The 17,260-nt window shown below is 50.1% G+C and overlaps 4 protein-coding genes across 4 annotated transcripts; 1 reads left to right on the top strand and 3 right to left on the bottom strand.

Annotated features, from left to right (window-relative positions):
• Positions 1–730: 730 nt before the first annotated feature.
• HOO65_030495 (glycosyl hydrolase family 31) lies at positions 731–3,688 on the top strand (the record flags this gene model as incomplete). The annotated part of the gene is made up of 1 exon (XM_071000432.1): positions 731–3,688. The coding sequence occupies one exon, from the start codon at positions 731–733 to the stop codon at positions 3,686–3,688; it is 2,958 nt and encodes a 985-aa protein (XP_070860174.1).
• Positions 3,689–3,852: 164 nt separating this feature from the next.
• On the bottom strand, positions 3,853–5,265 carry HOO65_030496 (Developmentally Regulated MAPK Interacting like protein; the record flags this gene model as incomplete). The annotated part of the gene is made up of 2 exons (XM_071002190.1): positions 3,853–4,730; positions 4,824–5,265. The coding sequence occupies 2 exons, from the start codon at positions 5,263–5,265 to the stop codon at positions 3,853–3,855; spliced, it is 1,320 nt and encodes a 439-aa protein (XP_070860175.1).
• Positions 5,266–8,908: 3,643 nt separating this feature from the next.
• On the bottom strand, positions 8,909–12,076 carry HOO65_030497 (uncharacterized protein; the record flags this gene model as incomplete). The annotated part of the gene is made up of 2 exons (XM_071001839.1): positions 8,909–11,719; positions 12,068–12,076. The coding sequence occupies 2 exons, from the start codon at positions 12,074–12,076 to the stop codon at positions 8,909–8,911; spliced, it is 2,820 nt and encodes a 939-aa protein (XP_070860176.1).
• A 4,239-nt stretch (positions 12,077–16,315) lies between these two features.
• HOO65_030498 (Cell cycle control protein G10 family protein) lies at positions 16,316–17,103 on the bottom strand (the record flags this gene model as incomplete). Its single annotated transcript, XM_071002369.1, has 2 exons — positions 16,316–16,500; positions 16,626–17,103. The coding sequence occupies 2 exons, from the start codon at positions 17,101–17,103 to the stop codon at positions 16,316–16,318; spliced, it is 663 nt and encodes a 220-aa protein (XP_070860177.1).
• Positions 17,104–17,260: the final 157 nt, after the last annotated feature.

A 17,260-nucleotide genomic window follows, 5' to 3' on the forward strand; every position in this document is an offset into this window, starting at 1 on the left:
TTGGGCAACATACCGTTCGTTAGTGCTGCTATCAACAGCCTTCTCGCTACAATCTATACATCAATACGGCAGGAAGCACAACAATTACGGGTGGTAACATCGAAAAACAAACAGAAGTCAGGACACAAAGCACGAAGAAGAAGAGCCTCCAAAGTCTTGTTGAATCTTTGTGGGGTCGTTGCTGAGTGAGCTGTGAGAGGGTTGGTCTCGGGTTTGCCTAAGCATTGGTTCGAGGCTTTTTGGGCTCTTAGGCTTTAAGCTTGAGTCTAGAGGTTGTCAATTCTAAATTGTAAGCTCTAAGCTATGACTTATAGTATCTAAAACTGCGAGTTCCTGTCTATAAGCTTGCCTCCCCTCTCATGGACCTTAGGTCTTCACTTTTCACTCAGTCTCCCTTATTTCTGGCCTATCATGTTACTGATGCACTTGTTTGCCGTGCTAGCGAATTTAATACCGAGGCCATTACGTTTCAGGCTACGCTGTGAGCTATTGATTGATATATAGCTCCCCTGTCTGTTCTCTTCTACCCCTCTCGACTCTTGTTTGCCCTACGGCTACCATCTCTCCATACCATTTGCCAACTGTTGCATCTAGTCTAGAAGGGATGGCAACACTAGCGAACGCCGAAAATATAAAGCCAAAGTTTCGGCTACTTATCAAGCATGGATTGCTGGGTCTAGCACTGGCTATAGGTATAATAGTCATAGCTAGCCTTTTCTATGTTCAGGCCATGATCCAATACACTCTTGGAATGCTGTACAGGGTTTCGATGCTCTCTGTGCCGTATTTCTTGGGTGCGACATCGCTATGGGCGTCTTTATTACACTCACAACAGAGTAGCACCACAAATTTCTCTTCTTCCTCTTCCACTTCCGGGCCTAGGGTTGACTCTGCCCCGGTTAGTACTGAGTCTATATGGTACGCTGTGCCAAATGTGCTTGATGCCAATGCTGAAGACTGCCAGAAAGAATGTCCTGGTTATGAGATCTCAAACATCGTCGAGTCTTCGTCTAGTCTGACTGCCGACCTCGATCTAGCTAGCGATCCTTGCAATATTTACGGCACCGATATTCCCAACCTAACCTTAACTGTCGAGTACCAAGACCCTGACCGGCTTCACGTCGAGATTGTCCCGCGGTACCTTGGAGCGGAGAACTCTACGTGGTTCATCATCCCGGAGCAACTCATCTCCAAGCCAGCACAAGGCGGCGGCTCAAAAGCGTCAAGCGAACTTGAGTTTATCTACGAAACGGCCCCAACCTTTGGCTACCGTATAGTACGCAAGGCCACTAATACTACATTATTTTCTACGTCTGGAAGCCGGCTTGTTTTTACCGATCAGTTCTTCGAGTTTGTTACCGAGCTACCGCCTGAATATAACCTTTATGGGCTGGGCGAGACTATTCGTGACTTCCGACTCGGAAATAACCTGACTCGCACTTTATGGGCTGCTGACGTTGCGGACCAGGTCGACCAAAACCTGTACGGCTCGCATCCAGTGTACTTGGACACGCGGTATTATGCGTTGGGCTCCGATGTACTAGTTGACACGGAAACTAGAAATCTTGATACTAGCATCGAGTACACGTCATACACACATGGAGTGTTTCTCCGTAATGTTCATGGCATGGACGTGTTGCTACGCGACTCCCAGCTAACGTGGCGGTCTCTTGGAGGCTCAATTGACCTATATTTTTACGCGGGGCCAACGGCCACTGATGTTATAGCCACCTACCAAAAGACCACTGTCGGACTACCAGCACAGCAACAGTACTGGACCTTTGGCTACCACCAGTGCCGCTGGGGCTATACTAAATTACAGGACTTGGAAGACGTAGTGCAGCGAATGCAAGCAGCTAGCATTCCACTAGAGACTATATGGTCGGACATTGACTACATGGAACAGTATCGGGACTTCACTGTATCAGCGGGGAATTTCCCAGCCGATAAGTTCGCCGACTTTCTAGACCGACTGCATGCACGAAATCAACATTACGTGCCAATAATTGATGCTGCAATTTTCCGTCCAAATCTTAGTGCCGAGACTACCTACCCACCATACGAGCGCGGGGCTGCCAAGAATGCCTTTCTAATGACTAACAATGGCTCTGAGTATGTTGGCCGTGTGTGGCCAGGATATACCGTGTTCCCAGACTTTGTCGGGTCGAGTCTGGGCGGTGATTCTCAGACTACCGAGTGGTGGACGGACGAGATTCGGCGTTTCTATGATACAATTAAGTTTGACGGATTATGGGTCGACATGAATGAGGTCTCTTCGTTTTGTGAAGGTAGCTGTGGCACCGGTAAGCTGAATGGCGTTGAGTCTACCGAGGCTGCCAGCAACGCCAAAAAAGGAGATCCCTCGGGGATCTTAAGGTCTCAACACCTCCCGACCCATCAGGATGCTGCTGCGTTTCTATCAGCTGATATTGACCCTGATTGGCGACACTCGGTGCCAATTCCTGGCAGGCGTAATCTCGATAATCCGCCGTACGCCATCAATCACATATACGGCCACCTGGCCAAGAAGAGCGTGGCTCCCAGTGCCCGGCATCACGTGTCAACAGACGCTGTGCAATACGACTTTCACAATCTCTTTGGCCATCAGATTCTTAACGCCACATGGAGTGCCATGATAGATATCGACTCGAAAAAACGACCGTTCATCATCGGCAGGTCGACATTTGCCGGAAGCGGGGCTATCTCGGGTCACTGGGGTGGTGACAACTTTTCCCTATGGAAGTACTTGCATTTAAGCATTGCACAAGGGCTAAGCTTTAGCATCTTTGGTATTCCGATGTTTGGTACCGATGCATGTGGCTTCCTGTCTGACACTAACGAGGAACTATGTGCCCGCTGGATGCAGCTCAATGCCTTTTTGCCCTTTTTCCGCAACCACAATACTCATGATGCTGTGGCCCAGGAGCCCTATCTGTGGCCTGGTGTAGCAGCAGCTACACGTACTGCTATGCAAGTGCGTTACGCTCTGCTGCCATATATGTACACGCTATTCTGGGCCGCACACACACGTGGAGAGACAGTTCTGCGAGCGCTCGCGTGGGAGTTCCCTGGCGAGCCGTGGTTTGCATCGGCCGACCGCCAGTTCCTGCTCGGTTCCCACCTACTAGTCGTGCCGGTCTTGGAATCCGGAGTGTCTAGTGTGCAGGCTGTGCTGCCTGATGCCGTGTGGTACGACTGGTGGAACCAGACACGGGTAACTAGCACACGTGGCGCTAGTTCCGTTTTCGCCGCCCCGGTTGGCCATACCCCGCTGTTTGTGCGAGGAGGGAGCGTGATTCCGCTACAACAGCCGGCAAACACTACGGCTGCGGCACGGATGAGCCCATGGGAGCTTATCATAGCCCTAAATAGTGATGCCTGTGCAGCTGGTGAGCTATACCTAGACGACGGTGAAAGCATTACGCCGGCTACACAGAAAGTGGTGCAGATCGCCGTGGCCAACGGGACCATCACTGCTAAGGTCCAGGGAACTTATGTCGATACTAATCCGCTAGCCTGCATCACAGTCATGGGCATTAGTGAGGTGACCAGCGTGAGCTTTAACGGTAATGCCATGAGTTCGTCAAGCTGGGCGTTTGATAAAACTGCACAGCTCTTAAAGATTGACTTGAAGAAGGCAACGCAGAAGGGTGCATGGGCGAGTGGGTGGGAGCTGGTGATTACGTGATGCAGGAAATGTCACATATTTCAGAAGAAAGGTGGATAGTAGCAATATTTCATGTATTTCTTATCTTCTAAAGTACAAGGGCTAGACAAACGCAAAAAGCAGCAGTCCTCCTAAACAAGCGCTGGGAGCTAAATATACTCTCCTCTGGTGAGGTCTTCCAGCATCTAGTCTTGCTTCGCCTGTCGCGGGTCCGTGCTATAGCGACTACGGCTGCCTCCGCTATCCCGCATGTTCGTGATCATATTAGCACGGATATGTGGTGGGTAGTCGTCAAACGGGCTCGGCATCGCGCTACGGAACTTGCGCTTGCCCTTGGCCTTACCCTTGGCCGTAGCCGTAGTCGAACTGCCGGCATATCCGTCTTCATCACTACTACTGTCATCATAGCCATCCATAAGCTGGATCCCATCTTGGTCAGGGTCCTGGCCGCTGACTTGCTTGTAGCCGCCCTTCCGGCGATTGGGTCGGCTATGGCCGGTTCGGCCCCGTTTGCGGCCCATGATATTGCCGAAGCCAATGCGACGTATATTCCGGTTGTACACAATCATGCCAATGCCCATAAGTACCACCAACCCACAAATAACTGGCAGCACAATGTACATTTCGCGGGACTCGGTTGCCGTGCTGGAGTGGCCGTGGGCCGGGCGGTATTTCATGGTAACAATCGGGCCGGCGTATTCCTTGGAGTCGCCGTCCAGCGTGGTCACTAGGGTTAGGCTGAGGTTGGTAGGGTGCTTAAAGTCCATGTACTTGTTGCTAATTTTGAGAGTATACACGCCCTTGGTGCCACGCATCTCATCTGAAATGAAGAGCAGCTCGTCATCCTGATTAGTCCGGTTGACACGCTCGCCGCGAATACGCACAGTACGGTGGAGAATTTCAGATATTTGCTGTTCGAGGGGCGGGGTAGTTTCGGTGGCACGAGCAGCAAGGGCGGTCGAAGAAGAGGCGGTAGTAGTAGTAGTGGAGGCCGAAGTGGTAGTTGTGCTTGTGATGGAGTAAATAATTTTCTTTTCGTCAAACAGTTTTGGGTCCCAGATAACTAGCAGCGGTAGATACAAAGTCAGTCACAGGATAAACTAGAGTCACAGCGCCGCCACCCTCTCGCCCTGACGCTCTCTTGGACCATACTCACTGTAATATTGCGTGTCCACAAACAACGTGTCCCCTTCTCTCGGCCAGCAGAATGGCGATCCATCGGCCCCTGCGGTCGCCGTACATAGCGGGAAAGCACCGCTACCGTCACTCTTCGGCTGGGGGAGCCGTGTAGCGTAGACGGTGCGGTCGGGGTGGTACTCTGTGAACACGGTGCCGGTGATCTCGTACGGCGGCGCATCTAATAACGAGGTCGTGCCGTCAATAACCGTCTGCGATGGAGTGTGGGTCTTCACCGGCTGGCCGTCGGCATCAACTTCAACCCAGACAGCCATTGGCGGCGCTATGCCGACGGCTGTGGTATGCGGCTCATGCCGAGCGGCCAGAGCGGGGGACGGGCCCGGTGCAAAATCGGTTTTGGGTGGGGAGGCGGAGGCCAGACAGGCCCCGAGGAGCAAGGCAGTTACACCGGATGCACGCATTGCAATGGTGCGGGCAGGACAAGTGAACAACCGAGGGGTTAGCAAGTAGGAAAGACGAAAAGAGGGAGAAAAAAAGAGTGAAGAGAAGAGAAAACTGAGGTTTGGCAGGGCAAGGCTGCCGAGGCTGAGGTAAATAGCAAGATAAGAAATGATGTACTAGGATGTCGCTGATGCCGCTATATGACGCCCCATCGGCCCTGAAATTCTGTAATGTTATTGGTCTAATTCAACTCCACAAAAGAACAAAAAGGAACAGAAAAAGAAGAGAAAAAGAGGAAGGAGGAAGGAGGAAGGAGGAAGGAGGAAGGAGGAAGGAGGAAGGAGGAAGGAGGAATGAGGAATGAGGAATGAGGAATGAGGAATGAGGAATGAGAAAAGAGGAAGGAGGGAAAAAGGCATGATGAACGCAAAAATAAGGCTTTTAAAAGCACCGTGAAAAGTATTCAATGGACTTCTCTATTTCCTCGTAGCTTTCATAGGCCTTGCAACTATGAAGGCACCCTCAATCTGCAGCTTCAGCGCCTTTTCCTATTCCCAGCCTTCTCATAATTCCTTTATTCTATCATTGACGAGCTTGTGTTACCACGACCCACCTGTCAACCCATCTCTGAGTTAATTAGCCCAGTTAACTCGCAAATTCTAATCTGTAGAGCGCACTGAAAAAACTTCAGTGATTGAAGACCCTCAGCAAGACGAGCAAGCCGTAGAAGGACGCATACTCTGGAGAGAAATTAAGAAGGGCATTTCACGCGTAAACAGCCATTCTCATTATGAGGCTATTTGGGCGGTACCACAATTCTTTAATGTTATAGCAAATGTGATTAGTAGCTAGCAATGCATCAGCAGCCAAGCCATGCCTAGATTATGGACAAGAAAGAAGCAATGTCTGTGGTCTGCAGAATGCCTAATGCAAATCTATAGAATGTATAAATCGTTATTGCACGATGAGGGGCAAGTGGAATCTAACTAGAAGGATATGAAAATATGGGGTAATGAACTATATGTCTGCTATGTCCACTTCATTCCTTTCCCGCTCGACCGCCTCCTATTTTTGGTTATAAGCCGCAATAATAGATGTATGAATTTTGCATGCTGCCAAGGTAGGCTTCAGATAGCTGCTTTGCTACAACATAAAGGACCAAAATCGCACCTACGCAAAGACGAACCAAAGCTAACAGTCTGATGCTCTTGTAGAAACACACAGCACGAAGTCGAAGTATTATGAGGACTCTACTATACAGCACTCCGTTAGTACGACTCTCCCGCACTTCGGCAAGAATAAAACGAATCTCCTACAAATACAGTATGACAAGACGTAGTGCAAAATGGCAAGGTACGCAAACTTGGCCCAGGTGTCTGGAAAGGCCTCTGCAATAGCAAGCTCCGCCTCAAAGGAACTCTTGGCCTATCTCTATTCGTAGTACTTCAGTGAAAGCCCAGCAAATACATTTAGCTCTAGAAAGTACAAGCTACCCCAAAGTACCATTACTTGTAAAGTCGTTGGCTTTGATGTTCTATGTTTAGCTCTAGCTAAGGGCATTTTTTGTATACACCCAAGTAAAATACGCACAGGTGAGCTGAAGCAGAGCTGTATGACAAAAAGGGGGATGTTAAAAGAAAACCAGTGCATAGTAGACAACATACTAATACAGTTGTGTGCTGGCATGGTAAGCATGTTACGCACTTTTCTCAATCTTCAATCTTCAATCTTCAATATGAAAAATATGATGAGAGAATCAAAATTAAGACTGACTGCTTTATTCCATGGACCATTTGGTATAAATCCATCGTATAGGATTACATAGTTCAATACATTGTTAGCTATCTGCAGGCATATACAAAACGTCATTGTCATGTTATATCAACATTGAGATAGCAATTGCCCAAATAGGCGATGGTCAGAGTTACCCAGAAGTGATAGGATCCGCTTTCAAACGTCAGTGTAACATAGCAGCTTTCACAGGGCTAGAAAAATGATAAGAATCGCTTATTAGGATTAAAGCTATAGCTATGTTTGTCCTTGACGCCACAAAAGACAAGATATGCAAAAAAGTAGGATATAAAAAATGAACCCAAATCCCCAGAGGACGAAGTTTCAAGCTTTGGATATAAGCTGGCAGCCTAAAAAAGACAGTTTTTCCAGGATATCTAAGGCTTCGTCATACTCTTCGCCCTCATGTTGAAGATGAAAAAAGAAAAGGCTTCCAAGAAGATAGGAAAGCAGTGGAAAATGCCACATAGAAAGATAGAGAAATAAATATAAATTCCCGCTCGGTTTTGGAGAAAACTCAGTCACCGAATTGAAGATGGGAAGACAAGAAAAGAAAGGCGCGGAAATGTTCAAAGCACTAGTCGAGCTAGTGCCTACGAATATTGGCGGAGCATCCACCCCCAGCTTGTTTCGCCAAAGACAGTAGTGCATGACACTCTTGACCTGGCCTCGACACCGGCGGGGCAGACAGGGAAAGGGACTGTCAGCTGGAGGATGGTGCCAACTCCGCAAACATAAGAAACGGGGGGATAACCCTAAGCCGGCTCTGCGCAGAGCAAGCGGAGAAGAGCTCAAGAAGCAGCGACACCAGCAAAGCATAACAACAGCTAATCTAGCTCTTGAATTGGCCAGAAAGAAAGAACGGGAGGCCAAGAAAACAGAAACAGAGACGCCAAACTCCAAAACCCAAACAACTATATACAAAACGACAACTGCAGGCCCTGCAGCATCTTGTGAGCTACTAGATCCGAGACATCTAGTATCAAAAAAGCACAAAAATCACAAAACAAACCTAGAAATACAAGCGGCGAAGCATGCCCTGCAACGCCTTGTGAGCTACCAGATCCGAGACATCTAGTATCAAAAAAGCAAAAAAAAAAACACAAAACTTACCTAGAAATACAGGCGGCGAAGCATGCCCTGCAACGCCTTGTGAGCTACTAGATCCGAGACATCTAGTATCAAAAAATCAAAAAAAGCAAACGCCAAACTCAATACAGGCGACAGCTGCATGCCCTGCAGCGTCTTGTAAGCTACCCAGTCCGAGACACTGGGTATCGAAAAAGCACAAAAAAGCAAAACGGCGCGCCAAACAAACCAAAGCAAAAGAAAAAAAGGACCAACGTCCACAAGAAACACCCATCGCCAATGTAGGGACCGGAAAGCTTCCGGGAAAATCCCCCAAAGAAGAAAACCAGGCGTATAGGTAGAAACCTAACTCCCAGAGGCCAAGTAGCCGAGAAACGGCTAACAAAAGAGCAAAGCCGACGGCCAAAACCTGCTAAGCCACGAAGTAAAGCTTCGCAAGCAGGGGGGTCGCCTGGGGTGTACCATCCTGTTAAAGGAGCTCGAGGCCAGAGCTCAAAACTTTCAGGATGATACCAGGCATTGTCGTGATGATAGTGAGAGGTTTTGAGACGCCAATCACTAGAGGGAAGAGTGATAGCAGAAAGCTAAAAATACATAGCAATCTACCATCAGGGCAAAAGAGTTGACTCATGAGTCAGAGCCTTAAGCTATTAACTAAAGGCAAAGACAAAAGCAGACGAACTCAAAGAAGCTACCACGCCGGCTGGAATGTGCCGGATGGTAGACCAAATGGCGCCGAGGAAAACCACCTTGACCAAGGCGAGAGAAAGGGGGAGGGAGACCTCACAGTCGGCGAGGAACACCAGGGAAAGGAGTTTCCCAACCCGGAGGGATCCGGTGAATACCGGCTGCCTGGAAGTTTGTCAAGCGGCGGGGAGCCGGTACCGGTCCCAGAGGAAGAGCAGAAGAAACGGCCACAGGCTCGGTATTTACAGGCTCCGGGGGAGCCACATAAAAGCCCGCCGGAGAAGAGACCAAAGGGGAGACCAAAGAAAAAACCACTGATACTAAGCTCTTCCAGAGGAGCAAGACTAGGAAGACTATGCTCCTCTGAAGATAGGCCACAACAGTTGCTGCTACTGAGCAAGCCAGAGTCAAAGACGCCAGCGCCGCACGACGCATCGTTCCATTGAGCGTCGAGGTCGCAACGGCCATCTCCTCCCGGAAACGGGACTGCAAGCAACAGAAAACAGAAACCATGGAAGACCAATTAGAGCAAACAGTATCAACGAGGCAAGGCCTAATAGCCCTCCAGCCGACACGTGCAAGTAGGCAACCCCATGCAAATGCTTGTGCACATGCAAGACAGAAAACCACAAGCACACCACCGACCAGAGTTGCGGCCACTTCGGCTACCCCCCTCCAGGACCGCTCTACTGGCCAAGGAACGGCCAGCAGAAGGCTGCGGAACCAAGAAAGAACCCCACGACACCAAAGGACTAGAACTTGGAGCATGGAATCCATGCCACCAAGAGCTAAACCAAAGGCCGAGGAGACAGCCCACGACAAACCAGGGAAAACCAAAGCCCCTAGAAGCACCAGGACAGGACCAGAGAAGGCGAAAAGTAGCTTAGCCAGAGGACCAACCAAGCTGACAAAAGTCAGGTTAGTGGCCAGCCAGAAACCACAAAGCAGCCCCATGAAAAGCCCCATCGGCTTAGCCTCCAACGAAGAGACACGAGAGGGAGAACCAGAAGCAGAAGAACCAGAAGCAGGGGATTCCGGGAAAGAACCAGGCAAGACAGCGGGTGCCACAAGCACCTTGGATGTCTTGGCCGAGTGCCAAGCCCGGGGGAGGCCTGAGCCACCACCAGTAACGCGGGAAAAGTCCCGGGAAGGAAGGGGTGGAAGGGAACTCCATTCCATAGGCGCCGAGGTGGTGCCCAAAGAGGCCGACGCCTTGCTGCCTGCGCGAGAAACAGGGCAAGGAGAACGAGCATATAGCTCCTCCCAAAGCTCTCTCGGCGAAGGCCAAGAAGAGGAGGAAAGAGGGCTCGTTGACTCCGGGCTCACGGCAGCCACGGATGTAGTAGCCTCAACCGGTGAGGAACCGGTGGAGGAGGAAAGAGGGAGGGGGGTGGCCTCGGCCACAGGGCAGCGGAAGCGAGAGTACTCAACTCCCGGAGGAGTCCACACAAATGGCGAGGATGGGGCTGCAGGGCTCAAAGGAGCCGGAGAAACAGCAGCATCCTCCCCAGCCGGAAGGCTGGGCAAAGACGGGGGAGAGAACTCCACTGCTAGCAAACCGCCAGCAGAAAAAGGACGCTCCAGCGAAGAGGGCACCGGAGGGGAAGAAGCCACGAAGGAAGACACACCACTAGAAATGGGATGAGCCTCGATAGCCGGAAGGCTATCGAGGGGGGCAGGTGAATCGAAAGAAGTCACCACATCCGAAGGAAGGGTGTGGGAGTAAGTGGATCCTGGTGGAGTCCACACAAAGGGAGAGGATGGGACCTCGGGACTCAAGGGAGCCGAGGAAGATCCGGTGTCACTAGCCCGAGAGCCAGAAGAACCGTAAGCCTGGCTCATAGCTGGGCCAGGCAGAGAAGAGAAGTCCTGAAACTGCCCTAGGCTCAACTCGCCAAAAGACGAGGAGAGTTCTGAGGGCGACAGAACAAGAGGGGAAAACGAGGGAAGTCCCAAAGGGGCGAAGGAAAGCGAAGATGAAGGGCCCGAGTCACCCCGATGGCCTGGCATCGTGCTTTGGGGGCGCACGATTGGGCTTGCGCTGAAGAAGGCAGAGCCTTCCTCAACGTCAGGCGACGCAGAGGCAACGGGAAAGAAGTCACGATCCCTAGGACCCGTGTCTGAAAAAACACGGCGAACTGGGTCGGGACGCTCCGACGAGCGTGGGGGAGAAGCAGAACCGGACCTCTGGCGGATGGGTGCCCGCTTATAGTATCTAGCGGGCCGCCAGAAAGGAACATATGGCTCTTCCAGGTTGGAAGAGCCCTCCGAAGTCTCGGAAGACTGGTCGTCTTCCTCATCCCCCTCATCTGAGACCATGAGCCCAGCCAAGATTTTGCTGAGGGCATCAGCAAGGCCCAATGACTCAGCGGCCATGAGCTTCTTGACGGCATCCGCCAAGGCATCCAGATCAAAGCCCAAATCCTTGGGCTCTTCTTCTACCTTTTCAGCAGGCAGAGGGGCGTTGTCCTTCACGTCAAAGGCCCAACGAACGGCCTTTGAAGGGCGCTGATCAAGCGCTGTGTGTGCCGGGCGCATGGCCGACCTCAATCCTGGCTGAACCCGAGGAAAGGAGGAAACGCGATGCGCCGAGCCGGCAACAAAAGGGGCTGCCTTGGGGCCCATAGCAGACCGGACCCGACGAGGGTCCAGGGTCCGCGAGGGGCCAACCACAGGAGCGAGAGGAAAAGAGGGTCTGCCAGACGGCGAGCCAACTGGGGACGTTGAGCGACGATCCAGAACTGCACGGGCAGTCCGGATTGAGTCGGCAACAGAGCCCTGGACAGGGCTGCGAACACGACCCTCGGCGGGTGAGCCACCGACAGGAGAAGACCTAGGAGACGAAGACACAGAGGACGACGGAGATCGCCATTCCGCGTTCACGCTCAGGCCATCAAAGTTCGAAGGCTAAAAAATTGTTAGTTATGGGTAAGGAAAGGAAAGAGGGGGAAGAATTTTGAAAAATTTTGAAGTGGGATAGATGGCCAAGGTAACTACCCCATGGCAAGCACTGCATAAGAGATCAACAACGACAACTACCCCATGGCAAGCACTGCACAAGAGATCAACAACGACAACTACCCCATGGCAAGCACTGCACAAGAGATCAACAACGACAACTACCGTTGGGTTGGCTTGTGGGACGAAAGCAATGTTTGGCAGTGTAACTGGAAGGTAGTTTGGATGAAAGACAGGAAGGCAAACACCAATAGGAAGGTGATGACGATGTCAGTAACGGAGTGGGTAAGTACTTACTCGAACCATATTGACGTCAGCGTAGCGCGGCGTAGCGTAAGTCGTTCAGTAATGGTACTTGGTCAATTGACAGTTCAATAGTTGGAAAGTTGAAAAAAAAAAAAGTGCTGCGAAGCAAAAGTGAAGAAAAAAGTAGCGGGCTGTAACTCAGAGATGTGAGCGATGTTGGTGTAGAAGGAAAAAGAAAGCAAGCAACCAACTCATCGTAGGGAAATCGGCCTCTTATTTATGTTCATGAGCGACTCCCCGCAGTCGGCATACTGTGCGCTGGTTGGTGGCTTTCTGCCAAATCCCCTAATCCGGAAGTCGGGGCTGATCCGGACGACAGGACCCAGGACGCGACGCGACCCAGACCAATGGAGGGCAAGTCCGGGCTAGCACCTGGGAGTGATTAACAGCACTTCCATATGCGGTCTACATACCTTTAAAAGATGCCTGGATGATCTGGCGATTAGCTTTTTACGTGGCCATGTCTTTTTCAGCATCGGAGCCCTGTATTACATCCCCCGGGCCTGCTTCGTAACTGGAGAGACATTTGTAGAGTAGTCGGTCTGCTGTATCAGCACAAGGGAGTGTGTAATTCAGGAATCAAGGCCTATACCAAAAAGCCAAGCTGTCAACAGTACCATAAGATCCATTTTGTGCTTGGCAAGAGCCCAAATGGCGAGCAGGAGCTAAAAAGCCTTCCCAGCTTGCCAGAGAGGCAGCTTCCTAGAATCTCGATTTCACAAGCCAAAGTAACTACCCGGGGGGCGATATCATCCATAACTCTCTTGCACGTTGATAAAATGAGCAGAACTACGCCATCATCCAAATACACAGCTCAAGTTGTACTGCAAATGCAATGCGCCTCCAGCGGTTCTCATATTGCAAGAAAAGGAAGCAAAAAATACACAAGCTCTGGTAGCCCTCTACCGCCCGCCAGCTCATGGAGCACTCTCACCAAACATCTTAGCAAAGCACAGTTGCGCACCCCTGAAGTCATCTACATTCACATCACACAGTCCCTCCCCGTTCGACCAGATGTCGACAATTTAAGCTTCAGCGGTGTTGTATCATCCCTTGCATAGCCATCCTTGCACACCCGCTATCTTTTGTCTTACGCTTATGTCTTGCACAGGCGCCATTTAGAGATCTTCAGTAACGGGTGGGTCTCACGCCTGTTAGCCCTTGTTACACAACGGTCGCTAGACAAATATTTACATGCGACTCCATGTCATGACTAAAATGCGTTTAGCGCACATCTCTATCTCTTCTATTACAATGTCATTTTGACACAGGCTCGGTTTTTCCCACCCAGAACTGCAAAACGGCTGCTGTTCTCTGGTTGGTCAATCGCAGTTTCCTATTTAGGTAATCTGTTTGTTTACTTTCATTTTGTGCTCGTTTGATTCTTCAATATCTTTTCCAGCACCTTCCATCTAATTGAGGTGCTTTCCCAGAATAGCTTCGCTCAATTACTTTTTCCAGGCTTAGGGTTAGAATTCGGATTTTTGCACCTTCAATCTCGGACTCCGTCGTTGTAATCGGACTGCTATCCTCGGCTGAGATGCCGGCTACTTGTAAGAAAACTCACCAAGTGCACCTGCCAGACGCCTGCCAGGCGCCATTTAGCGTAGGTCTACCGCTCTATCTCTAGTAATCCACTGTCTTTAGATACGGGCCTACTTCCAAGGCTCGTAAGACAGGTCTTTCCACTCTATAGAACTCAGTCACGAGGGATCTATGCCACTTTATAGACCCCTGTGTGTAAAGCTTTGGGGGCTCTAACATCGTATCTAGACATTGAAATAAAAACAAACATGACACCAGTCAGCAGAGATGAATACGCAGCGAAGAGATCCGGTACACAGAACACCCTTGTATCTTCTTCAAGCTACCACATCCAGCAATCCCTCCTCGACATGACATCATTGGCATCGTGCCCGACCCGACGCAATCACTCGACCTCTTAGCCTTCGGGTGGTCTATGCTCTATTGCGCAATACCTCACATGTGTCTCTAAACCCAGGGAGCCAATGAGGTTACTACCTAAAGCAGTAACATACAAACTTGGTAGGCGGTGAGCAGTTGTATTGGCAGCGCCATTATTTTATTGGCCAGTCGCTCTTACTTCCTATTTTGTATCCAGTTGCAGGCTTTGCCCAAACGTGGAGAGACGCGTAAATAATGCTCTCTAGGATTTCAGGCTATGATTGGTCTTCTAGACATGCATCCTAAAGGGAAACCACGAAGTGTCAAGGGGCCCAATGGGGCCACAGGTACCCGTGGGATTTACGTAAGCTTCCTCTTTCGGCATCACTAATCGCCAACACGACGCGTACAATCGCAGCAACAACCCTCTTTAGCCATGGAGAAGTAGGTAACACAAGAATGGAACGAGCCTCAATTGAAGTCATAGCTTCGTTCCCTGACGATTGTCTCCCACCTGAAAGCGAATGTGAATCTCGAGAGTCACTTTTACAATTCATCAATTCTTACGCACTAGATCGTGGTTATGCCTTTGTCACGGGGAGATCTACTAGGGAGAAATACGGCCGATTGACAGTTACATATATGTAAGCCTCCTGGTGCTTTGAGGAACCGGCAACCGAAGACCACTACGCGAGGTACCAACTGCCCGTTCTCAATATTGACAAAACAGTCCCTGAATAAGGACATCGAAGAACAGCAGCAGATACATTCCTGTATTATAGCCAAGTCGCAATAGAGTAGTGCTATTTGATAATAGAGCTGTTGTTGTAACTTAGGCGTCCAATTGATCTCAGTACCGTACTTCATTATTGCGATAGGCAAGCGATCCCAAAAGCGGAAGCTTACGTGACTCCCACGGGTACCCGTGGCCCTACTGGACCCTAGTGTCAAGTGTAGGCGTTCATAAGCGTTGTGAGTCACGATAACAACACCAGCAAATAGCCGCCTAATCATCTCTAGAGGCTATTCTAAGCATCATCTATCAACATAACGTCACATCGCGTGATGGCAACGTGCTCGCTAGGCCAACCTTTAAGGGCACAATAGGAATTAGAGGAGTAGGAGCTCAGTTATTTGCCCAAGATAGCTTCAGGTTCGGGCTTGTCTCTCTTTTCTCTTCGACCAACCAGAAGGCACAGTTACCGATGCAGCATTTCTATTATAGGGGTCCCTATAAAAGCTTGCCGTCATGGAGAGTATTTACTGATCGCCAGAAGAAACTGACAAGCAAGCGGAAATTCCGTTAGAGAATGCAGCTTATAAGAAACACATTCCAGTCATCAACCAAACCAAGGTTAAGTAAGATACCAAGTCCTACCGTTGCACCACAGCATACTCCTCTAAACCTGTGCAGCGATTCCACAAAGCCAGGCCCATATGACCCATAGAAGGACGTCAAATGTAATGTACTCACAAGGATAGACTCCAATTGCCTGATATACTTTTCACGCAAAACCACCAGTTTATGGACCCCCTTCCATCCATGAATTCAGGTGGCCTCTATCCAGGCTTCCAACCTTAAACATCCGCTATAAAATTTCCGAACTTCTCACCCACCGCATGCAGTCCAAGACACGTCAGCAGCATATTAGTAGATCTGTAGCTATATCTTGTAGGCTGTATCCAGGGGCAGGTAGAATGCCCTTAACCCCCCAAAACTACGTCATTTCTAACTGTAGTAAATTCTGAAGCACAATTTCAGACGTACAAGCACACGTTCATAGTATTGACTCCCCCTAGAACTTTTTGATCAGCGGATGCATCCCAGTACTCACAGTTAAAGTACGCAATATCCCTAAAGATACTGGGAGTCAAGCGCTGAAGGATTAACACACAATGTTGCCTCATTTAAAGTATTCCAATATGATGTATACTTGACAGTGTATCAATCTACAGCCATGTATTGCGGTCATGCCATAGGCCAAGATGGTCAATTCCTGTTACATGCGTACCATCAGCTATCCATACTAGGCCAGCTAGGTGTATGAGTCTGCGGAGCTGTGCGGGACCCCCTATTTGACCATCTGTTTACCCATAATGAGAACCCAACATGAAAAGCAGTTGCTCACCTACGCCTCTGCAGATGTAACAAACTACAGTACAGACTTCGGCAATCTATAGCATTACTGCAACAGTTAGTACAGCGCATGGCCCAGCATAAAAGCTAGACACATAAGATAGGACTAGCATTCCTGCTATTGTGGCTAAGATCCCCCCCCCCCCATAAATAGGCAAATAACCCAAATTATACTATTCTTTTTATATCCTTTTTCGTTACTTGGTGTCACCCTCTAGCATCGTTTTTGCTCGCCGCGCCAGCTTTTGCGTGAGCTCGACGTAGCTCAAGTCACTGGCATTTCCCTGCGCGGCGAATACAGCATCTTGGAGACCTCCATATGCTAGGCCAAATGCAAGGCCGTAGCGAGCTGTGCGCGTAAAGGTTGGCATGTTGAAACGGTCTAGCAGCGTTAAGGATAAGAGGACGTGTTAGTAAAATACCACGTCATATGCAGCCAGTCTAACAACAACGCATCCTCGCCAAGGCGCCGAACAAGAAAAGAGAGGATAAAAAGGCAAGACTTACTCCACACGCTAAACAGCCCTGCCACCGTCAGGCTTGCCAGCACGGTGCTAACCAAGTCACGTCGACCCCGGTACCTGTCAACAGTTTGCTCCAGCGCAAAAACTGCCGTAGTCCATACACCCAGCCGGCAGCCCATTCGCACGCCCTCGACAATAGCACCCTGGGCCGCATGGTAGTTCTTGCTCTTGTGATACAAGTACCAGCCCGTCATTGTCGACGGCATCTTGTGCGCATGTTCGGCGCGAAAACGCAGCTGTGCCATGCGTCCGCCCTGAGTCATGCCTAGCAATGCGCCTGCTGCGAACGATGAGCTGCCGGCCGCTAGCAGCCGCACCGACGTCGGGATACCTAGTCGTGGCCGGTCGTTAACAGCGAGCGCCGGGAAAGCTTGCGAATGTAGCTGCCGCCCAGGGTCGGAATCGAGGTTTGATGTCGTGCTCGAATCTCTAGCCATGTAAGGTAGTTTCGGGCTTGACATGGCGATTTTAACTGCTGCTACTAGAAAAGTAATAGACTGATTTATTGCTGATGAGTGGTAGCTTATTTGCTGTGGTTCAGCCCCACTATGTTGTACCCTATGATGACCCTAATGGTCATTGTCACGTGATGTCACTCTCTCCAACTTCACCAAGAAT

Source organism: Ceratocystis lukuohia (genome assembly GCF_044167205.1).
Source record: "Ceratocystis lukuohia strain C4212 chromosome Unknown Supercontig3_pilon, whole genome shotgun sequence".
NCBI classification, from domain to species: Eukaryota; Fungi; Ascomycota; class Sordariomycetes; order Microascales; family Ceratocystidaceae; genus Ceratocystis; species Ceratocystis lukuohia.